At 40.8% G+C, this 24,718-nt stretch overlaps 1 protein-coding gene across 3 annotated transcripts in view; it reads left to right on the forward strand.

The window, feature by feature from the left end:
• DMD (dystrophin) overlaps positions 1-24,718 on the forward strand; it is a 1,058,866-nt gene that overhangs the window by 620,179 nt on the left and 413,969 nt on the right. For all 3 annotated transcript variants that reach the window (XM_006881772.1, XM_006881771.1, XM_006881773.1), the window contains one exon: positions 5,584-5,730. In XM_006881772.1, the coding sequence (XP_006881834.1) occupies positions 5,584-5,730 (147 nt within the window). The remainder of the gene's footprint in view (positions 1-5,583; positions 5,731-24,718) is intronic.

Below are 24,718 nucleotides of genomic sequence, written 5' to 3' on the forward strand. Positions count from 1 at the left end.
GGCAAATGCTGCCCTTGGAATCCTGTGTGGTTGATTATTCCGAATACCTCCCTGGTGTTCCTGTTCTGTCTGCTGCTAGGGGCAGTTGATGCCAGGCTCCGATGGGTGGTTAAGGGCCACTAGTCCCGCAGGTTTCACTCATATGGATCAGGCCAGTAAGCATTGCCATTGTAGAAGCTTTTTTTATTTCCAGTTCTAGTTTATTTAAATGTAGAGAACACCTTTCAGAAAATAAGAGGAACCATATGAATGCAGAATCTTTGTCGACATGTTGGGATGATGTTCTTTATCTTCTATAGGTATCTTGTCTACTTGTAATTCAACAGTTTTTTTTTTTCATGCTTAAGCACCTTTCCAGAGTATTTAGCCTAATTTTCCAAGAAATAATACCCTTTTATCCTTTAAGACTTGGGAAATCTTGAAGGAAACCGTTTAATTGTAATAATTAGTACAACAAAACCAGGCTTGAGCACCATGCACATAACTGACAGTGATAAGCGTACATCTAAACTGATGACCGTAGAAATCAAAGCAAAGAACATTGTCATCAGGTCGGTGCCACCATATGGTGATGCCCGTAGTGTCAGAGGAGTGCTCCACAAAATGTTACAAAACATAATGGGAATGATTTTATGAAACATAATAAAAATAAAGGATAGTGTTAATCACAATGTATATGAGTTTTTTATGCGTACCCACATAAAATTTTAAAAATTGTAGCTGAATTTTCAGCAAGAAAATTTTCAGGCCTGCCTTCTGAGGCACCTCTGGGTAGACTCGAACCTCCAACCTTTTCGTTGGCAGCTGAGCACTTAACTCCTTTACACCATCTAGAGACTCCAGTTTCACGGATCCTGCTAACATTTTATTTAAAGCCTGTTAGCTTGCTTAGCTCCACAGTCAACACTCTTGGCATAAGCAGTCAGGAAACCAAAAGACAGATTACACAGTGACCTCTTCTGAACACTGAAAAGCAACGATGTCATTCTAGAGACTAAGGTGCACTGGATCCAGGCCACAGTCTTCACAGTTACTTAGTATGCTTCAGAGAGCTGGACAATGACTAAGGATGACAGAGGAAAATTGATGCCTCTGCATTGTGGCACTGGAGAAGGGTTTTGAATATACTGTGGACTACCTAGAGAACAAACACGTCTGTTTTGGAGAGGGTGAAAACAAGTTTCTCCTTGGAGGCTAGGATTTTGAAGCTCCATCTCACATACTTTGGGCACATGGCTAGGAGGGACCAATCCTTAGAGAAGAACATCAGGCTCAGAAGAGTAGAAGGACAATATAAGAGAGGAAGACTCCAAATGAGATGGATTGATACAGGAACGGGGGCAATGAGGGTAGGTTAATGTCAGAGTCAGTGAGACTGGCTCAGCACAGGGCAGGCTTCAGAGCTGTTGTACACAGGGTCAGTATGAGTCAATGGCAACCTGATGGCACATAACAGGAAGAAGAAAATAGTTAATGTGTTCCACAAATGTGATTGAAGACTCTGGCTCATCCAGTGAACCTTAGGGGAGTTTAGTTAGTCTTCTTTCTATGATAGTGTAGAAATGAGATAGGGAGAAATGTCCAAAAACAAAAATTGAAGTAGAGGAAGGCAAGATGTTGTGATTAATTATTATTAATGAAACTCATTTTTACAAGCCCTTTTATCTTCTAAAACATTGACACAAGATTTAGTTTTGTGGCCAGGACTTTGGGGAGGAAAATGAAAACAGAAATGTTCTAACAAGGGCTATTTCGATGTGTACAGGAGCAAATCTAAAAGAAGCAGAGGTGTGGATTAGGCTTAACTGGAGTGGATATTCGCCCTAATGACTGAGAACCCTATTAGCAAAGAAAATGGTTAGCACAAAGGGCTCATCTGCAGTATAGACAGATTCCTCCTGGTTGCTGTCCGTCCCCGCTGAGGTCTCGTTGTTTATGATTCCCACTCAGTTGTATTTGTTAATAAAAAGCGTCATCTTATCCAAAAGAGAATAGTTGTATTTTGCAGTCATCATTGTTGTCTGGCTTGCTTGGTTTGCCCATTGACATTTAAGAAATTGCTACATTATATTTCTGTTGTGTGAAACAGAATTATTATGGATCACTTTATGTTAGTGATATGATTTCACTTATATGCATTTTAACCACCTTTCTCTGTGGGTACTTACTTATTTGGGCTCCTTTAATCCATGTGTTTAGTTAGGAGTAAATAGAATAATAATACTTGCTATTACCTGAGAAAGCCTTTCTTAGTTTCAGACAAATTCCAATGACATTCTGCTGACATGAAGTCAAATCAGTATGAATAATTCACCTATTATGTTTGCGTATGTGTGATTCAATGTCTCGCTATATTTTTGTTTCTGCTTTATTGATAATATAATTCACGCACCATACAATTCTTCCTGTTAAAGTGCACACTTGGTGGTATTTTGGATATTCACACGCTTGTACAGCCATTGCTGCTATGCAATTCCAGAACATCTTCAGCACTCTGAAAAAAAACAACAAAACTCCATGAATTTTTTAATATGATATTTTAATGACTTCCTTTTTAAAAGTCTAAGTTTAACAGAGTGATTATCACAGTGTGTTGAGGGGGGTTTTATTGCAGTTAGAAAGTTGCAAAGCAAATTAATTTTTTATTCAACCATTCATATGCATTTTGTTCGGTGAGAGTAATGTCTATGCCCACAGTGAAATCACACTTATCCTGCTTCCTCCCTGTATCTCTGACTTCCATTTAATCTGTCTATACTTACTTGCTTTTTAAGTGATATTGTGCTGATCATCCTTTTATTGTATATCGTCTTTCGCTTCACCCACCTTAATATATGCCTTTTATTTAGTAGCTTTTACTCCCCTCTCCCACCTTTCTCATCTATGGAATCATCCAGGAATGATACAGTATGTTGAATCTATGAAATCTGTAAATCTACTCCAAACAAGACCACATTTTAGTGATGAGACACTCAGATGGATGTAAGAGGAAAGAAGCATTCTTTTTATTTTTAATAATTTTAATGAGCATTTACAGAGATTTTGATTTCCATTCATTCATTGCTGCACTTCTCTCCCCGCCCATCCCTTCCCCCCCTCCCCCATCCCCCTTTTCACTCCTCTCTTTCAAAAGTAAAAAAAAACCCCCTTCCCTGGTACACAATCCCCCCGCACCCCTCCCACCGCCCCAAGTACATTCCACTATGCAACCTTAATTGTGGACTCTTGTGATAACCATAAGACCCTATCATACATCACTTTTAAATTATTCTCTCCCTCATCTGTTTCAGTGCAGTATACACAATTTATCCAGTTTTTCTCAGTCTTACCCCCACCCTGACTCTTTTATAATACTGTTGTGTTGTTGTTATTATGTGCCATTAAGTCGCTTGTAACTCATAGCAACTCTATGTACAACAGCTCTGAACCCTGCTCTAGCCTGAGCCAATCTCACTGTCTCTAACACACTTACCCCCATTACCCCAGTCACTTTGTCAGTTCATCTCATCTAGAGTCTTCCTCTCTTGCGCTGTCCCTCCACTCTTCCGGGCATGATGTCCTCTGATCACTCCCAGCAACATGCCCAAAGGATGTGAGATGGAGCTTCAGAATCCTAGCCTCCAAGGAGCAGCCTGGTCTCACCCTCTCCAGGGCAGACCTCTTTGTTCTCTTGGCAGTCCATAGTATGTTCAGTCAGGTGCCCTCAAAACAATTGCAACTCAGAATGACCCTATAAACAAACTTGAACCTTATCCTACCCTACACCATCCTCAGGATCTATAATCCACTCAAGGTCATTGTTACAGTCACTGTCTCTACCTATCTTGTTGAAGGTCCTCCTTTCTCTGACCCTCCACCTTTCCCAGCAAAATGTCTTTTCCCAGGGACTCACCACCCCTCCTGAAAACATACCCAAGTACACCAGATCCTTGTATTTAGAATGATGAGTAACAAGAGAGGCACAGAGAGGCCAGGTAAACAGTAGTTTTATCAACATAGTGAACCAGACTGCAACTGATAACGCCCCAGATGAAGCAAGTCACAACAGCACGTATAACCAAGTAAGTGATGCTGTCCTTGTGCAGAGACATTACATTACACAAACTGTTCTCCTAAGTGAGGGAATTTGTCCCTTAGAAATTGCTCATTGGAACATTTGGACATCATGCATCATGTTAAAGATCCATAAATGTCATCTCAATAGGGTAGGTATGATGCATGGTAATACCCTTCGCATATCTGCATAGGGTTCTTCCACTCAACAGACTGTCGTGATGCATTACATCAGAGAATCCAGCCCCAGTGCTTCTTAGACAGGTGAGAAGCCCCATGGGAGCCTTGATAAGTCATTACTGCAAGGACTGAACTACCAAGAGACCAGGAAGTCATTCTTGGGACTTGACAAACTATCCTACCGTCTAAGTGAAACTGTGTATTATATAGTTAATGTAACATGTGAGCACAATATTTTCTGATTCAGTGTAGCTTTTTGTTCTTAAAAAAAAATAAATAAAGATGCATTTCTGGTGGTGGAATGAATGGAATTTAGAATCTACCAGTCGTCTGTTTTTTTCACTGTTACTTTTACACGTCCTGAATTTCGTCGGAGGTGTAGATAATAGGGTAGTTAATAATGTGCACTTCGGAGGCCAAGAAAGCTGGTTATGAATCCCAAGGCCACCGGTGGTTACCTATGGGACCTTGAGCAAAGTTTTACCTCTGAAAGCTCATTTTGTCATAAGTAAAATTACAATTTTCCAACTATCCGTAAGGCAGATGCGGAGGAATACCCTCTAGCAAGCAGTTAAAGCACTGGCCTGATAACTGAAAGGTTGCAGATTTGGGTCTACCAAGAGGCACCCATGGCATTCTATTTTTGAAAAATCAGTCATTGGTATTCCATAGTACATTTCTAATCTGACACATGTTTGATAACTGTGAACCACTGTCAACTGGATTGCAGCTGCTAATATGTGGATAGACCTTATTACAGAATTGTTGTTGTTGTTGTTGTGTACTGTTGAGTTGGATGCAACCCATAGCTGACCCTCTGGTGGGTTTTCAGAGGCAGATAATTGCACAAGAGGAGAGTGCCCATCTTTCTCCTGCGGAGCAGCTGGTAGATTTGAAACCCATGCCTTCAGGATTGCAATGCAGCTTCTTACCACTAGGTCAAAGTACTCGATAACTATTTATCGTTGTTGTCTGCTGTCGAGTTGGAACTGACTCATACCTGACTGTCCAGTGTGTTTTCAGAGACTGTAATTCATGAGATGAGATGGCCCGTCTTTGTCCTGCAAAGAAGCTGATGGATTTGAACCACTTGCCTTTGGGTTGGCAGTACAACTCTTACCCACTAGGCCACCAGAGCTCTCTATAATAACTGATGAGAAATAATAACTGTTAGTGGTTATTATTCCTTAATAAATTGGCATTGCTGTAGTACCACTCTAACAAAGCAAACATCATTGGTGTTGAATCTGAAATAGAACGAGCTATGTGTTGTGGTTTTTTTTCCTTGTGTGAAATCTCTTTGCTTGATGCCTTCTCATTTTCCAATTTGTCTTTGGCTGTCTCACACAGGCACTTCGGGGTGAAATTGCACCACTTAAAGAGAACGTAGGCCACGTCAATGACCTTGCTCGCCAGCTCACCACATTGGGCATTCAGCTCTCACCATACAATCTCCGCACTCTGGAAGACCTGAACACCAGATGGAAGCTTCTGCAGGTAGGCCCGTTACAAGCATCACCACTCCTTGTTGCCATAGAGGAATGTGCAGATAAAACGTGTTTGGAAGGACTAATCCATGTGGTATCTTCATTTGATGCCCATGATAAGATTTTGTGAGGCTTCAATATTTTAAGCTGCTCAATAAGTCTGTATACCAATGCTTTAGAGTCTCCTACTAGTCAATTCTGAAAGTCAGTCTTTGGTCTGTTTACTGTAAACATGGATGACAATGCTGAATCATGGTTTAAGAGCCACATTACTGGCATCATTATTTTGCTTGGATTCTTGACACATATTTGTTTTGGAATCTTATATAAAGAAACTATGGGGCTAGTGCAGGACAAGCCAGCATTTAGTGTTCTGGTACTGTGTGGTTTGTCACTATGATGCTAGGCTGACTCTCTAGCACTTAACAAGGGGAAAACTCTGAAGAAAGAACATCTCCTCGCAAACCTGTACATGAACATTTTTTCTGGATTTACGTAGTAAATATAGGGATTAAAAGTGTGTCCAAGGTCATTCTTAGAAGCTGTAGTTATGTGTTATAGAATCAGAACCAACTTATAGCTTATCCTCCAGTGGGTTTTCAGAGGCACATAATAATCACACAGGAGCAGATGGCCCATTCTGCTCCCTCAGAGCAGCTGCTGAAGTCGAACCATGTGCCTTTGAGGTTATTGCACAGCTTCTTACCACTGGGCCACCAGAGTTCCTTAGACGCAGTGTAGCTAATTATTTTAACTCAGTTATTCATCAGGAGGCAGGGGGATGGAGATGGGTAGTAATAAAAGTCTGCAACATCGGTTTATTGTTAGGGTACATAAGTCAAAATGCTTCTAAAAGCATTTAGAACAGTACCCGCAATGTAGCAAACATTTTCTAAATTCCAGCTCTTGGTTGTCATTGAGTTGTGTTGTTGTTACTGTTGTTCTATGTCAGATGCGATAATGGTTATCCGTGGTGGACAGTGATGGAGCTCCAGGATTAAAACAAACTTGGAAGCAGGAGTGACATCCACTTCTGAAATAGCTTGCCTCCAGAAATTCTATGAAAGTGGAGAAACGATGAGAGTTATACAAGTGTTCAGGTCTTTAGTTCATAGCATCGCTATGAGTTGTCTACAACTCGACAGCACCTAAAAACAACTATTATTCTCGTTGCTGTTGCAGGACATGGGTTTTGAAGGCAGATTGACTAACTTGAGTGACCATAAGGTCACTTAGCCTTTTTTATCTCAACATGACTATAAAAAAAAAAAAGTGAGATCAGCTATATGGAGTTCTTCTCCAGTGCCTTGGCACACAGTAAGAACCAGTGAAATGGTTATATTGGGGAAGGAGCGTGTCTATGTGCAAGACATGGCATTACGCTCCAGTGCAAATACAGAACCCTTTCAGTGTAACACCAGAAGCACCAGAGGGTTGTATATTTCTGAGTGGAGCCGCCTCTCTCTTCTCATTGTGGTGTTTTTTAAGAGATTATAATGTGCTTTCTTGCCTCAAAGCCCACGATGACAATAGCAGACGCTCAGAACTCCACTTGAGCTTTTTGTTTGGGCTAGCGAGTCGTCTTCTCTCCTTTTCCACTTTCATCTTTTGCAGATAGTATGCTCCTGAGGGTACAGAGAAAAACTAAGTTTCAAAGTCTTTCCTTTCAATGTTTTAATGAGAAAATAAAAAAAGAAAAAGAAACCAGATTATTTTTCCTATTGGCAGTCCATTCGGGGGCATGATTGAAAGTCCTGGTAAAGAATCGCTAGATCTTTAATAAAAGCAAGTTCCAAATTCGAGACCTCTTGAGAGCTCATATAATTTAATTCTTCTTGTGATGGATAGCTTGGGAATCTTTGTATGATAGATTGTTATAAGTGGTAAGACCAAAGCAAGGCAATTTAGTTAAGCAATTATATGTTTTTCTAGATCTGTTTGTAGCATAGTGCTGGAGCGCTATTAGAATCTTACCCATGTCATCCTTAGTGTGTGTTCCTTTCTTTAGGCATAAATAAGAAAAGTAATACATGCTCAAGTAAAACCCGGAGCCACATTTGTTCCATTTTAGCACTCTTGAAGTATCTCTTTAAATTTTCTTTGGAAAGTGAAATGCACTGTAGTGTTTGTCTTCAGAATGAAAGTTTGTGACTATGGTATATGAATTTACAAATAAAGCCAAAAATTTAGGGCTGATAGGAAAGGTACACACGCAAAAAAGACTATCAAGTGATTTGTTCTAGTTGCACTATTTGTTTATATATAAAGTATGAGGTGCATTAATAGCTTGTTTTTCATCCATTCATTAAAATTAATAAGAACTCAGTTATAACCAGACATTACAAATCCAGTGCATGCAAGGAGATCATGTGATTTGGCACAAAGAACTGAAGTGGATATTAGGAAGCTCAAGATTAAATATATTAAGGGGCTCTTGATAATATAGTGTATTACATGTTGCGCTGCTAACCAGAAGGTCAACAGTTCAAATCCACTAACTGCTCCTTGAGAGACAAAAATGCAGACTCCTCCCACAAAAGCTTACAGCCTCAAAACTGAACCAGGGTCACTGTGAGTGGGAATCAACTCATTAACAGTGTTTTTGTTGTTTGTTAGCTTGTTGTGGTGTTGGGTGTTTTTTAAAGATCAAAATTATGTTATCATTTGCCCATATTATTTTGAAAAAGCCATTTAACCTCTCAGATACAATTCCTTCATTTGTAAAATGAGAGGATTGTTGCAGATTAAAAGCTAAAGACACATCCTTTGAGGATCCCGTAGCTGCGTATCTTGGTGACATTCGCATATGACAAAGTTTCTTTTGAATCAGTGAAGTGGCTTCCTTTATTCATAATGCAAATGTGGTCCATTGAAATTGTTTCTCCTTCTGTAACTCTAGCTCTTAAACCCTTCGACTCCAAAGCCACATATCTGCAGCCACCTCATATTAAATATTCAAGCTTCAGCTTAATAAGTTTGTGGGCATAGGCTTTTAATATAGCACATTTCATGCTTCCATCTTCTAACATGACCTTAAAGAGTCACTTGTGAGCACTTTTGGCAGAAAGAGATTCCGTCTACAGTTTGGTTTTGCATATGACTGAGTCAAGTTGAGTCTCTTCCTTTTTCTGACCTGAATGCTAACCACTCTGCTATGTTATCAATGGGAGTGCTGTTCAGGAAAGAAACAAAGAGAAATAATGACGTTCACAGCAAACAACTTTGTCCCTATTACTGGAATAGCAACTCATACACCCTGTCTGAGAAATGTTAGCATTTCGAAGAATGGTTTAGAGACTAAAGCATTAGCTAGCTTCTGTGAAGGCCCACTGCCATTGACATCATATTTCTATAAAAAGAATTTTACCACATGCAATGCTACCTGAGTAGCTAAAACCACAGTAAAGATCAAGTTCATCTTTTCTCTAAGACAGACTAAGAGAAATGGAGTAATGGGCAGCACGTTTAAACAGGTAAAAAGATTTAATTTGGTCAAAGCAATGCAATTGGAGTAACAAAGTTGTGTACTACCAGGCTGTGTCTATTTAGCGCCAAACTATCTTGAGTTTAATTACACAATGCATTCATTTTTGCTCTGAAAGACTGCTAACCTGTTTCCCCACCCCCTGCAGTTAATATTGCAGTAAAGATGGGTAAACCATGTCAAATATGAACATTGACAGTCAAGTAAGACTAGTCACAATTTACCTACACATAGAAAGAGTACATATAGACTTGATTTTAAATCTCCCTCCCCCCAATAGAATTGTAATAGACATTGGTTTGAAAGTCAAGACAGAGTAGAAAGATTAATGGAAAGGAGCATCACAGGGAAGGAGTGGAAAGAATGGGACTGCATTTTGGACATTGTAATTAATATCATAAAACATGTCCGATGGTTGACTGGAGAACCTATTTTCTCTGCCCATTTTCACTCAAATCACAATAATAATAGTCATTGGTTTGCCCATCTGAAACTCTCTGTGAGACTAAATTCCCAATTTAGCCTTAAGAGTGGATACATTAGGCTAGATATTTTTATTTGAACATTTGACAATGTAATATGTTCATGGTGTCGAAAACTATTGTTCCTTGCAGACAGTTTCATATACATGATCTCGTTTAATCCTCACAAAATATTTATTGTGTTACTGTTATTTCTTTTACAAAGAAAGGAAACTGAACCTTAGAGACCTTAATGTGACTCATTCACACAGCTTGTCATTTTGAGAGTCAAGGTCTGATTCAGGTCTTTGAAACTTCAATTTCCTTTTCCTTCACCCCAACCCTTATGCAAAAGCTATGTGCTGAAATTAATAAATTTAAAGTTTTCAGAGCAAACACCGATAGAAAATTCTTTTTCACACTGTTACCCCTTTTAATCATTCTCAGAGATATAACTTTGATCTCTTCCTTTTACAAACCAAGGGATTTATGACCCCAGTTCATTGGATCCCTTGAAATCATACCTGTAGTTTCTAACAGAAAAGTATAACACATTAGCTTCCTCACTGCCTTTTGAGTAAAAGCAGTGCAGCAGCTGTATTAAAATCAACTAAAGTGTTTTTAAGAAATTATCCCTAAAAGCAGAACTGACCAAGTAGAAATGATTATGAAAACCAAATGGCAAGGAAGTTAAGCTGCTGATAACTCAAAGTTTGAAGAGACACACGCATATTGAATGTTGGAGGCATGCTCTTTATTCACCTGTTACAAACACTCTGTAAGGAAGATTCTAGCCTTTACTCTGTCGATGAGTAAACCTGCAAAGAGCAGAAGCTGCGAAGACATTTTGATATAAAGCATACACTCTAGCGTCTGTAGGAATAGATGAAGTATAATCACTTGGGGGGGGACGGGGAACCTATGAAAGCATTTCCAGGTAGAAAATTCTTCATTTGTGTTTTAAGGCTTCCTAAAAGTATTTATTCCAAAGCCTCTATTGAGCACCCACTGTGTACCAAGGCGATACTATCATTGTATTACCTGGTTCAAGGACATACAGAGCAAACTGTTTTTATTGCTGTTTTATTTTAAGGAACAACAAGATGGGTTTTCCTTCATTTCTTCCTTAGTGGCCTTTCCTCTCTCCCCGTGTTCACATTTCTGGGTGGTGGTTGTGTCCCTTTGCTGAGCCTCCAGCGGGTTTGCAGAGGCAGTAATTGGCACAGGAGGAGATTGCCCATTGTTCTCTCCCGTGGAGCAGCTGGTGGATTCCAACCGTGTGCCTTCAGGATTGCAGCACAAACCAAAAGTAAACACAGCAGCGTAACAGTCAGGGAACCGTGGTGATGTAGTCCACACGGAGTTGCACTGCTAACGCAGAGGTGACACACCTCTGATGGTTCAAACTCACCAGAGACTCTGAGAAAGAAAGACGGGCCATCTATTCCCATGCAATTTGCCACCTCTGAAGACGCACTGGAGGGTCAGCTATGAGTCCATTCTAACTCAATGAGTTGAGTGTATGACAGTCAGTTTTTAAAAGCAGTGACTTTTCAGAACTCTAGTTTACAAAATCCTCGGTCATTTCTCACTGGGAATTTGTCCTGTATTCTCACATTAATAAGGGAGCTCTGGTGGTAAGAAGCTGTGCTGCAATCTTAAAGGTGCACGGTTCGAATCCAGCAGGACAAAGATGGGTACTTGCTTCCCATATGATTAATTGCTTCTGAAAACCCACTGGAGGGTCAGCTCCTACTCAACAGTACACAGCAACAACAACAACTCATATTAATAAGATTTGCGAGAATATATTGGGTTATGTTGGTAAATCAAAGTGTTTACGTGGCTTTGGGATATTTTTTTGGTTGTTTTTCCATTTCAAAACGGGAACAATGACATAGGTTTGGAAGGAGGTGTGGCATCCACTACCTAAACAACCTGCCTCCAGAAATTCTATGAACTTTGATAATTATTGATGGCTATAGAGGGGTTTCTTCAGACCTTTTCTTCATAGGGTCTCTATGAGTCTTGCTCAACTCGACGGCAATCAAAAATAACATCATGTATCTGTGTATATGTCTATTGTCATCATTGACCACATCGAGCCCTAAATGTGTTGACGCATTTAAACATTTTTCTCATACTCTTCCTTTTTTAACCCTCTTCTGTGGATAACCTCACATTATGAAGTCCTTCATAAGAAAGTTTGGAAGCAGGAGTGGCATCCACTTCCTAAACCACATGCCTCTGGAAACTCTATGAACTTTGAGAAATGACAATAGTTACAGAAAGGCTTCAGGTCTTTTGTTCATAGGGTCGCTATGAGTCGTGATCAGCTCTACGGCAAACAACCACCACCACCTAGGCAAGTAATTTGGGCAAACTGCACCATCTGATATTACAAATATGTAATAGTTCTAATTGAGATATACAATAATTATAATACTTACATAATTATATCTACAATAATTCCAACATTTAAATAAATGATTGCAATGTTTCTAATTGAGAATGAATGAAGGTAGTTTAACTTCCTTTCCTTCCCTTTTACTAATGGTTGGTTCTCCTGATGCCTTCATGACATGTCCCTATTGACTTGTACTCTGATAAGACCCAAAGCGGAACACAGGAGAATTGTTAAGTTTGAAGCCATAAGTTTAAGGATACATGTTTTCTAGTATCTGGGATTCCCAAACCTTTGTTAGCATCCGGGTCTCCTGGAAGTCCGCTTAAAACACAGACCACTGAGTTCTACTCTCTTAAGAACCAGTGTTAAAGAAAAAAGAAAAGAAATTTTAAAAAAAAAATCAGTGTTAAAGGTTAGGGCTTAGGTCTGCCTTTCTATCAAGTTCCCAAGTGACTGATGTTACCGCTAATCCAGGAACAATACTTTGAAAACTATTGTTCTCCATTGAACATTTCCATGGACAGCTATATTTAAAAGATTTTTGAAAAAAAATTCTATAAGACACCTTGAGGGGTTCAGGGACTGACTGGGTATAACACTACACAGAAACTTCTGTAGTAACAAAATGCTATGGTACTATGGAAACATGGAGACTCAGTGACTTAATTATTTTTTTTTCTGCAAAAGAGGAAGGTGAAGAGGGAGATGCTTTCAGTAAACGTCCAGAAATACAGTTTGCTGCTGCTGTTAGGTGCAACTGGGTCAGCTCCCCCTCAGAGCAACCAGAAGTACAACAGATGGAAACCATCCTTAGATCCACATTGCTTTGATTAAACTAAATGTTGTGGCCGCTGTGTTGGTCCATCTCACAGATGGTGCGGCTGTATAGACTGATGTCTCCTATATTGTAAATCATATGGTCTAGAAAGATGCTGTCTAATAGGTTACCTACATATGGCTCTTGAGCGCTTAAAATGAAGTCCGTCCAAATGAAATGTGCTATAAGTATGAAACTCCCACTAGACTTCACACTCTTAAAAAGACTGACAAATGTGTCATTAATATTTTAACATTGATTACTTGTTGACAAGGTATTAGGTAGTTGGCTAGATAAAACACATTCTTATAAATTCACTTTACCCATGCTTATGGTTATTCAAACTTGAGACTTTGGCAGATATTTTCTTGAAAATAAGCAAGCCTGCCTCTTCAAGGAGAACAGCTGACAGGATTTGTACTTTTTACAAATGTACAGGAGAAGTACTTTTTTAAAAAATGCATCTGCTGGAAGATTTCGTGCAGGCACGTATAGCCTTCATGAGGTTTCTCTTAGAAAGCCCTGGTCTAGAGTGTGGTCATTCACTGTGTTATTTGTGTTAGCAAGGAAGAAAGCATATTTAAGGGAATCCATGAAACTGTAAAGCCGTATCAGAAGCTCATTTCATGAAGAAACACTCACCCCAGTTAATTTGTTCTGACTCTGAGATCTCTCTGCTTACTTAATGATTCTTCTTTACAGTACCCTTTCTTAATCATTGTCTTCCAATCTGCCATTCTTTTGAAATTGGTCAAAACTTGAAATGGACAAGAATCAGTGGTAGGGCTTGTTAAAATATTCTGTCTAGATTCAGGAGGCATTGGGTGATGCCTGCAATTCTATATTTCTCAGATATTCAGGAAATACTGTTGACTGTAGTTACACACATACACACATACAAACATACACATTCCACAAAGGAGAAAAACCAACCCCTTGATTTCCAAACCCTATCACAGTTGTTTTTGTTTTTGTTTTTTTAAAGAGGTCTATGAATGTTTTTATTTTATTTTATTATTTGTGTGTGTGTGTGTGTGTGTACCGTCAAATCGGATCTGACTGGTACAGGAGGAAATTGCTCCTCCTTCCCCGGCAGAACATCTGGTGGATTCGAACCGTGTGCCTCTGGGTTTGCAGTGCAGCTTTCTTGCCACTAGGCCACCAGAGCTCCCCTGAATGTTTTTCTTGTCTTACTTCCAGCTTTGTCTGTAGCCAGAATACCTAATTGTCTTATATGTGTGTCCCTCTTTTTCATAAGCGATCAAATGCAGCCATGTTAATAAACCCTCGAGGATTTTTTTTTTATCAGCTAGTTGGGCATCTGACAACTAACAAAAACAGTTGGGCTATTTTGTTTCCAAAAAAGCCCTGGTGGCCTGGTGGTTAAAGAATTCAGCTGCTAACCCAGGGACTGGTGGTTCAAACTCCCCAGCTACTCTGCAGGAGAACACTGAGGTGATCTCTTATCATGAAGATTTACAATCTTGGAAACCCTGTGGGAACAGTTTGACTCTGTCCTTGAGTCACAATGGAATCCGCTTAATGACCCTGGGTGGATTTGTTGGTTGATTTCTTTTTCTATCAGCAAATGCTAGGTCCTTCTCTGGCCTCACCTATAGAGAGTTGTGTTTCTAACCCAAAGATCACACCTCTCTGGTGGTTGAAATGCACAGGAAACAGATGCCCCTTTTCCTCCCATGCAAATGACTGCCTGGCAAACCCACTGGAAGGTCAGCTCTAAGTCACATCTGATTTGACAGCAATGAGTTTGAGGGCTTTTTAACTTCTTTTACGTGAGGACCTGCCAATGTTAATAATAAAGTGTGCTGATAAATGTTAATAAAATTACTTGTAATAGTATTATTGTGTACCATCAAGTTGGAACCCACCCATAGCTGACCCTCCGGTGGGTTTTCAGAAGCAGTTAATTGCACGGGAGGAGATTGTCCATCCTTCACCCATGGAGCGGCTGGTGGATTAGAACTGCTTGCTTTCAGGATTGCAGCGCAGCATTTTACCACTAGGCCACCAGTGCTCCCTAAGAATAGTATTAGTAAATATATTTAGTAATATGTTTCTCTAGAAAATATATATTTCTATTTTTTCTTTTCTTTATTAGTAAATATAGTTCTTACTATGTTAAGGTAGTGTGCTCACCTTTAAAAGATTGGGAGCCACTACCTAAAACTAATACAGTAACATGTAAGGAAAAGTGCCTCTAACTCATGCTAAATTAGAGGTAATACCTACAAAAAGATTTGAGTTCTAGCAACTAAGAGACCTTGTCCACTGGCAGGAGTTTTTCAGACGCTGAAGGTAAAGGAAATGAAAAAGAACAAAGAAGGAAGAAGAATGTGTTTGTTTTAGAGGAGGTTAGGTCACAGAAGGATTTGTTGATATTAGGAAGAGAATGACCCGTGAAAAAAGGACAATTAAGTTCTAAGAATACATCGTTTCAGTAAGGAGAGAACAATCATTTATGCTTAACCTCATCTCTGTAAAAATAGAAGGATGCCAGCTAGGCCCGTTAAAACCACGAAGAAGGAGGTTGTAAATCTGAACGCCGGGGATGGTTACATGCTGAGGTAAAAGGACACTATCAAGCTTCAGGACATTTCGCTCAGGCACTGTGGTTTTCACTGGTTTTGCAGCTAACCGTGCTTTACTCAAAAGGAATGAGATTACCAAGGTGACTTTGAAAGGAGCATGACCCCTTGTTCCAGATAGATTCTCTTCACCCCAAAAGAAGAATGATCTCATTGTCAAGGCCCTTCTCTGTTCTAGAAAAATGCCGGGGGGGGGGGGGGGGGGGGCGCGAGCCGGGTCGTGGGGGAGTAATGCAATACATGAAGATTCAAAGGATCACCGGGGATAACGGGGGGGGGGGGGGGGGGGGGGGAGGGCAGCGATAAAGAGAACTGTGTAGTTGAACATGGATTCAATTAGATGGTTGTGGGTACCATCAAATACATCTGACCCATAGCTGACCCTCGAAGCAGGTTTTCAGAGGCAGTAAATCAATCACATAGGAAGAGGTTGCTCACCTTTCTCCTACTGAGCCCTGGTGGATTTGAACCATGTGCCTTTGGGTTGGCAGCGCGACTCTTTACCACTAGGCCCCCAGACCCTGCCTAAAGTGATGGGTGCTCTGGAGAATATTTGAGAAAAGGCCTCTAGAGTTCTCCAGGATTCTTTGTTCTGGCCTTCCGTCCCGTGAATTTCAGTGTTACGAACTCTGTCTTCCCAGACTTTCAGTTCATCTCCTTAATTCAGGGAGTCAGCTAGGATCCTCTTGTGCTCTTCTTCCTTGTTCTGTGGGCTGCAATGTCCCTCCAGGGAGTTAGCCAGGACAACCCTAGCACGCACTCCAGGAATCTTGCCTGGTCCGTTCTTGTTTGCACTACCCTGTCCTGTTCATTGCCTTACAATGGGCACTGAGTATATTTTGTTCATGTTTTGACTCTTGCTGTTCAGAGGGTAAATTTGATCTTGGTTTCTCCATCTTACGCTGTAGTGAAGGGCCTCAAATATCTTCTGCAGCATCATTGGTTTCTCGTTGCTGTTGACCCTTGATCTGGAGATGATATGCCAGACCAAAAAAATCAGCACAAAATGGGGAGGGAGGGAGGAAAGGAAGGAAGGAAGGAAGGAAGATGAATTAAAGAAGATGAAAGACATACTCATTTTTTATAATCTGTAAAATGGGTGGAACTCATGATGCTGTGTGAATTAGGTTACTTGATTGCTTGGTCTTGATGTACTATTTAACTCTGAATTTGTTCATTTTCTCAGAGCTAGGGATTTTGAACATTTCTTCATGTGCTTGTTGGCCATCTGAATGTCGTCTTTGGTGAAGTGTTTGTTCATATCCTGTGCCCATTTTTCAGTTGGATTGTTTACCTTTATCTGGTTGCGGTGCTTGAATATTCCATAATTCCTAGATAGAAGTCCTTTATCTGACATGTCATTATCAAATACTTTTTTCCCAGTCTGTGGCTTCCCTCTTTACCCTGTTGGAGAAGTTTTTGGATGTGCATAGGGATTTGATTCTTAGAAGGTCCTATTCATCTATTTTATCCTCTCCTGGTTGTAGATTTTTCAGGATGCTTGGAAGACTGGTTATGTTGTGGATTAGGACTTCTAGAGTTCTTCCAAGCTTTTCTTTAATCAAGTTTATAGTCTTGGTTTTAGAATTTGTTCATTTTCATGAGAAATTCGTTTTGCCAGTTCCTAATTTAGCCACTGTAGTCATCCGTATGAGTAAGTCTTTTATTATTCTCTTAAAAATGTAATATGTTCCTATTAAATGTGTTTAAACAGCTTGTTTATTTATTTATGGGTTTCTTTTCATGCCCTGATAACTCTAATTCCATTGCGGAAATGTGCTTATGGCTTAAAACTGTCCCAGTACCCATCGTTTCCTGCCTTTCTCTCTTCTTTTGCAAGTGCAATATGCCCTCCTGTGGCATTCAGCTCTGCTCTGTTTAAGGGAGCTCTGGTGGGTGTAGTCGATAAGGAGTTATGTTACTAATCCAAAGGTGGCGCCTCTCTGGCAGTTCGGATCTATCTGTGATTCAAAGGGACAAAGGCAGCCAATCTCCACCCCTGCGATTCACAGTCTCCCGACAGGGGGCAGCAGTGAGACGGTTCCAACTGTGGGTCAGTTCTGACTCCACAGTAATGTCTTTGAATTTGACTGCTCTGAGTATCCTTCTAACTCGGTCTCAACATTCTGGCTAGCTGCAATTTGACCCGGCCCCACCTCTCCTTCTGCGAGTATTTGCACAGATTGTTTTCATCCTTCCTTTTCCCACTGCCCTGCTGCGTGTGAACCTCTATTCCAGTAGCTGCCCCCAGTTCCCAGGCTACGTCATGCACAGCAGTCAAAGACCTGCTGTTCTCACATTTTCACCCCAACCTCCCCCTTCCCTCCTTCACTGCACATTCTTCTAGAAAGAGCTGCCATTCAGACCATATGAAAAGCTGTATGTGGCGTGGGCAGAAAACGAGCTTATTGAATTCAGAAATGCTGCCTTTTAAGGGTTGACTACCACAAAGAGAATTCCAAATTAGTATGACTTTATCGATCTTAATAGGTCTTTGTACAGACCTTGGTGGCCCAGTGGCTAAAGCACTTGACTGCTAACCAAAAGGTCAGCAGTTCAAACCCATTAGTCACTCTGTAGGAGAACGATGGACTCTGCCTCTTTGGTGATTTACAATCTTGGAAACACAGTGGGGAAGTTCTGCTCTGGCCTGTAGGGTCACTGGGAGCCATAATTGATGTGGCAGCAATGTTTCTGTAAATGTTTTCTTTATTTTTGTAAATTCCTGAATGCCCTTAATATAACTAGCTGGGTGATTAAAGTTCTCCCTTAATTGAGTGCATTTATTCTTTTGCAAAGGTGGGGAAATGTAATAAAGTAGAAAATTATTGCATTAAACGTGCCATCTTTTGCATGGTCACACTTTACTTGGCCGGTGCAGTTGGAAAGAACAGAGTGTGGTGAATTTCAGGCTTTACAGACTGAAAGTAATAACAAACATTTATCTAGTACTTACCACACCGTGTTCACTGTTCTATATGTTTGTACTATGAGGTGATTGTTGTGATGTGCCGTTGAGTCGCTTGCAACTCCTAGCAACCGTATGTACAATAGCTCTAAACCCTGCTCTATACTGACCCAATTTCATTGTCTCCGACACACCTATGAGGTAGATACTACTTTGTGCTCATTGTAGAGATGAGACAAATGAAGAGTTTGGAGATTAGATTACTTGCCTGCCATGATAGAATGGGTAAGTTGAGAGGCAGGCTTTGAACGTAGACAGTCTGGTCTAAATGACTCTAATATAAAGTAGGATGGACATGGCATTTCCTCTTCATAGACAGTTTAGCCTACAAACAAACAAGGGTAACTTTTCTCTTGTCAAGAACAACCTAGATGAAAGGTTTAGGAAATGTAAAGTATGATGATCATACGAAACAGTCTCAGGAATAATCTACTGAATCCAGAGCCTGATTTTGCCACAGATTTGGAAAACAAAAAACAAAATAAAACAAAACCAACCTACCACCTCTCCTGTAGGGTTCTTTCTCTCTCTTTCTCCCTCTCTCTCTGTCTCCCTCTCTCCCTCTCCCTCCCTCTCTCTTGTCCCTCTGATCCCCCTCCCCTCGCCTCCCCTGTCTCTGTCTCATTGCCACTCAATTGAAAATGACTCATAATAGCTGATCCTCTATAAGATTTCCGAGACTGTAAATCTCACAAGAGGATCTTGCTCATATTTTCCCCCGTGAAGCTGCTGATGAATTCTTATTGCCAAAGAGGGGCAGCCTTTGAGTTAGCACAGTTCCCTGCAGTCTATGACACCTGAGCTTCTTGTTGTAGGATTGTTGTTGTTATGTGCTATTGAGTCATCTATGACTCCCAGCGACCCTGTGAGCAGCAAATTGAACCTCTGTGCTATCCAGTGCCATCCTCCCCATCTACAACACCCTTGATCCCATGGCTACAGTCACTGTGTCAATCCATCTTCTTGAAGGTCTTCCTCTCCTTCTCCAAGGACTTGGCCCATCCTATCAATATGCCCAAAGTCCGGAAGATGAAGCGTCACCCTCTTTGCCTCCAAGGAGCACCCTGGTTGCACTTTGTCCAAGACCTATCTATTTATCCTCTTGTCAGTCCATGGGATATTCAGTACTCTTCTCCAGCACCACAAATCAAAGGCATTGAGGACTCTTCTGTCATCCTTACTCATCCATTGTCCAGATGCTGTAGGACTATTGTTGTGCATAAACCCCTTCCTGAAATGAGCTGAAATACTCCTTTGTTCACTCACTCACTCACTCACTCACTCTGTGTTTTTGTCGTAGCTGCTCTCTGCCAGACTCCGTGTTAGGTACTAGAAATATACCCAAACCTGCTTGCTGTTCTGTATTCGACTCCGACTCATTGGATTCCCGAGACTGTGACTCTGAAGGGGATCGGACTGCCTCACTTTCCACCCACAGGGTGACTGGGGAATCGGTACCACCAACTTAAGTAGCCCAGAACTTAACTTATAATGATGGCTTGAAATACTTTCTGCCACATGTTGTTTATAGTTTCTTGGGAAAACAGATATTAATATTTTCTTTTAAAAAAACCCTTCCCTCATATAATAATTGCAAATTGGGGTTTCGTGTTATAGAAAAGAAACCCAATTAAATAGTGAGGACCTAAGAGTGTGTGTGAGAGAAGGTGTGAGGTAAGGAAGACTCATTAGTATGAGGGTAAGTTAAGTATATGACTATTCTATTCATCTGCAATGATTATTTTTAAAGACCCGAAGCTTGGGACTAACAACCTAAACAGAGCAGTAAAGCTGGAGTGTGTAAATTGTATAACTAGGGATCGTTTGAAGTAATGGGCTGCAGAGTTAATGTATAATTAGGCCACGTTTAAAGATTTCCCATCATTCTCTCACATATTCAGCATCTTGTTTGCTCTCTTCACATCCACTTACGAAAGTCCATGAAACCTAAACGTTTGTTTATTAAAAGCCGTCTCTCCGTACCCAGGCCTTCTAATCTGTCGATCAAAGATGGCTGTGCCGGGGAGCGGGAAGCAAAGGTTGCGCCATGCGACTGAAAGCAAATGTGGAAGGTACAGAGGCTCAAAATGAAAAAGGAAATGAGGAAAGCTAAGGCTCAAAAGGGGAAACACAAAAATCACAAACTAAAAGATACTGTCAAAACAGATTTTTCTATCATAACCAGAAAACGATAGCAAATTATTAAAGTGGGAAATACTGACTGGGATTCATCTCTTTTAAAAAATCTTTATAACTTAAAACTTAAATTCTTTTGCATTTCCCCCCCCCCAAGTACTTCTCAGTGGCCTGGTGGCACACCGGTTGAAGCTTTCCATGGCTGAAAGATGTGGCACAAACCAAGCCATTCTGTGGGAGAGAGATGTGACATTGTGCTTCCACAAACATTTTACTCTTGGGAGGGCATTGTGATTTGGAGTCAATGTGACGGTGGTGGATATTTTACAGCTTTGCTGAGGTGTCCTTGACACACACAAATCCATTCAAGCGGTTGCGGAGCAGTAGCGTACTGTTGCTTCTTTTTCATTTTCCTACACTCACTCAAGATTTCCACCCTTTCAACTTTCCCCACCTTTTTCTTACTAACATTTTGTGTGTGTGTCTTTATATTTAATATGATTTTTCTTGTTGGTGGCAATTTGTTGGAATGTTTTTGGTTTTTTAATCCAATTTGACAATCTCTTCCTTTTGATTTAGGCCATTCAGACAAACCGTTTGCCTTTAATGCTATCACTGATGTGGTTGAACTTGAGTCACTTATTATGCTATTTGTTTCTCTTCATCTCCTCTGTTCGTTGTGTAATTGTGCCTTTTCTGCCTTCCTTGTGATTGTTGTTGATTGCCGTTGAGTCGAGCACAACTCGTAGCGACTCTATGAACAAAAGACCTACTGCCTTTCCATAACTGTCATCATTTCACCAAGTTCACAGAGGTTCCAGAGGCATGTGGTTTAGGAAGTGAATGCCACTTTTTTATAGTCCATTCTGAATCCAGAGTTGGTTTATTATCTGTAACTGCTATGGTAGTGGTAAGGGTTTCTAATGTTTATCTGTAACCTCCTGCAGTATACCTTCAAGTGGTCCTAGACCACTTTATATGTGATATAACGACATATATCAGACTATGTAATAACTGTGTTTATCTCTTTCTGAACAGTTTGCTATGGTTTGGTACTGCAGTGTCTTCCTTTTAAGAGTTGCAATACTCAGTCAAAAGCTAATTCTTCCCCACTATTGAGGGTTGGCTAAGGAGAGAAAGACCCTCAGCCAGGTGGACTGACACGATGACTGCCACAGTGGGCTCTTGTGTATCAGGAAGTGTGAGGATAGCATAGGACAGGACGGGGTTTAGATCTGATGTTCATGGGGTCGCGATGAGTCATACCCAACAGCACCTAAGAACAACAACTACTATTGAGGCAAGAAAAAACTCTAGTTAAGCGGTTGACTCCCACCTTGAAGACATTTTCACCATCCGGCCTCTGTACAGAAGAAAGATATGGCATTGGGCCTCTATGCAGCCTTAGAAACCCTATGGGATACTTCTAGTTTGTTCTACAGAGTCACTGTGATACGAAATTATCTTGACAAAGTGGGCTAAGTTTGGCTACTGTGTGCTTTATCCAATGTCCTCTAAACCCCACTATTTCCTTGTGTTTGGTTGGAATGGGTGCTGTTGATTCGATTATTCTGCCCTAGACTCCAGTGTTTTCCTCCCCAGCTCATTGCTATTGAGGCAATCAACTCGTAGCTGACCGTCCAACAGGTAGATTACACAGGATACAGTCCCTCATTCTCCCTCAAAGCAGCTGGTGGATTCCATCCGCTAGAGGGCGGCATCCTATGGGCTAGCCAGGCCACAACCTGTGGACTAAGCCACCAGAGCTCTGTATTTCCCTCATTATTGTTGTTGTGTACCATTGAGTTGGAACCAACCCATACATAGCTGACTCCTTAGCCGGATTTCAGAGGCAGTAAATTTCACTGGAAGAGATTGCTCTTCTTTCTCCCATGGAGGAACTGGTGGACTCGAACCATGTACCTTTGGTGTGCAACTCCTTATCACTAGGCCACCAGTGTGCTTAATCAGTACATAGGAGAACCTCTCCAGATTTCCAGGATTGCTTCTGTGTGACACTCTCTTCTCTCTGGACTTCTGCCACAGTCTTCCAAGACTGTTTGTTCTCTCTGTTCAATTCAAGGAGTCTTCTAGAATCATCTTGGTTTCTTGCCTGGCAGTTCTCAGTAGCTAGGACCATCCTAGCACTCAGCTCGGTTTTGAGGTTTCTTCTAATCCTTGGAGATCACTGTCCTTTCTTACTTCATTGCCTTACAATGGCACTATTTTGTCCATGTTTTAGTTGTTTTCAGCCACAGGATGATTTTGGTCCTTGTTACTCCATCTCATGTCAATGACAGAGGTCCTTAAATAGTTGGGCTTCACTGTGTGTGCCTCATTCTTCCTTTGATCTAGGTTTCATACGCAAAGAAGATTGGAAGAAAATCACTGATTAGGTGCAATCCTCTATACTCAAAGGTGTTGATTACCTACCAGCATTACACATCCACTAACTTTCTGGTTGTGAACACTCAACTTACAAAACACTCTCATTTGCCCTTGAAATTTGCCCTCACTTTGAAATCACTGACCAAACCCCTCCTCACAACAAATTCTTCGTCCCAGTCACCTTCACTTGCTGCACATGTCTCTGGAATCTGTCAAAAGACTTTGGGCCTGTTCTTGCCCTCAGATCAACTACCGCTGATTCCATTCCAACTCAGCACAAACCTATAGAACAGAGTCAAACTGGCCACAGGGCTTCCCCATTTTAAACCTTTACAGAATCTGAATACCTCTCTTTTCTCTTTCTCGAGAACTGCTAGTGGATTCAAGTTGCCAACCTTTCACAGAACAGCCCAGTACAGCACCGTGGCTTCCTCTTGCACCGTGTTTTTATTCCTCTATTGAAGGCTAATTAAGAACTCTTAAGTACTTGTTCCCTCTCACCTATGAATTTGACTTTAAGACACACTTGGGAGTAGTCTCATTCATAACCAGGGGGCTGTCTGGACTTCTTTTTTTTTTTTTTTCATAATGGCAGTGATTGCCTTGCTCTGATTCCATGCTGAGTTATTTTTGCTGTCTGTTTTGTATAATCAAAATGGGGAAGACTTCGGCCTTAGTCTATGGTTGACCAGTCTTGTCTGGCACCAGACCCAAGGCTGTGTTGCAAGGTACTCCATCATAAATTAGCCAAGAGTGTGGTGGCCACAGCCACTTTAAAACAGCTGAATCAAGAATGTGCTCAGTTGCTCTAAAAGGGTCCCCTTGGAATTACCAGATAGTCTTAGCTTTGACACTTCAGCAATCCTCTTTGACAAGGTCCTCTTTAATAATTTTGAATACTACTACCATTGCATGATTCATGTACTGATGAAGAAGTTTCTTTTTAAGAAAGGCAGAGTGAAAGCTGCCTGTTTTAAGTTGTTTCTGTCCATCAGTTCAGAGGATTTGAGTTCTGAAAGTCCAGAAGGCCAATCCTTTGGTCTCACAGAGACATCCTGTGATATGTGAGAGCTCACTCAGCTGGTTAATGGCGGAGCCAAGACCAAAAACATTGCTTTGTAATCTTAGGTTTTTTGCTTCAATTCTAAAAGACCATTCTTCAGTCTAAATAATCCGTATTTGAAAACACTGTAACAAGGGAATTACTTATCCAAATTCTACTTGCCTTAAAAGGACCATGTGAAACAATGAGATAAGGTCTGAGAAACTACTTCAGGAACTATTAAATGCTATAAAAAGGAAAATTGCCTTTTTTCTCAATGAAACTCTTCTTTCTTTTCTGGATTTGATTATGCAGTATCTTTTCCTAATGCATTTGTTACTCCTATCAAAGACAGTTTAAGCCTTTCTGCCCTGCTGGTTTTTAAGAGGAGAAACACTCTTCTTGCTTGCTGTAATTTACTGATACCATATCGCCCTCACTAAATAGATGTTTAATAAAATGGAATCAAATTTCTTTCTAGACATGTGGGAAAAAAGTCATTCTGACCTTTAAAAGCCAGAGTGGTTTTGCTTGCTTCCTAGTCAGCTGAAAATTGGACACTGAATCAGGATGACACAAGAATCTATGCCTTTGGGTTGTGGGGCTGCAGAAGAGTACCGAGTATCCCGTGGACTGTCCAAAGAACAGACAGGTCTGTCAAGGAGGAAGTGTAACCAGGGTGCTCCTTA

Source organism: Elephantulus edwardii, unplaced genomic scaffold, assembly GCF_000299155.1.
Source record: "Elephantulus edwardii isolate Elephantulus edwardi_28Jun2011 unplaced genomic scaffold, EleEdw1.0 scaffold00016, whole genome shotgun sequence".
NCBI classification, from domain to species: Eukaryota; Metazoa; Chordata; class Mammalia; order Macroscelidea; family Macroscelididae; genus Elephantulus; species Elephantulus edwardii.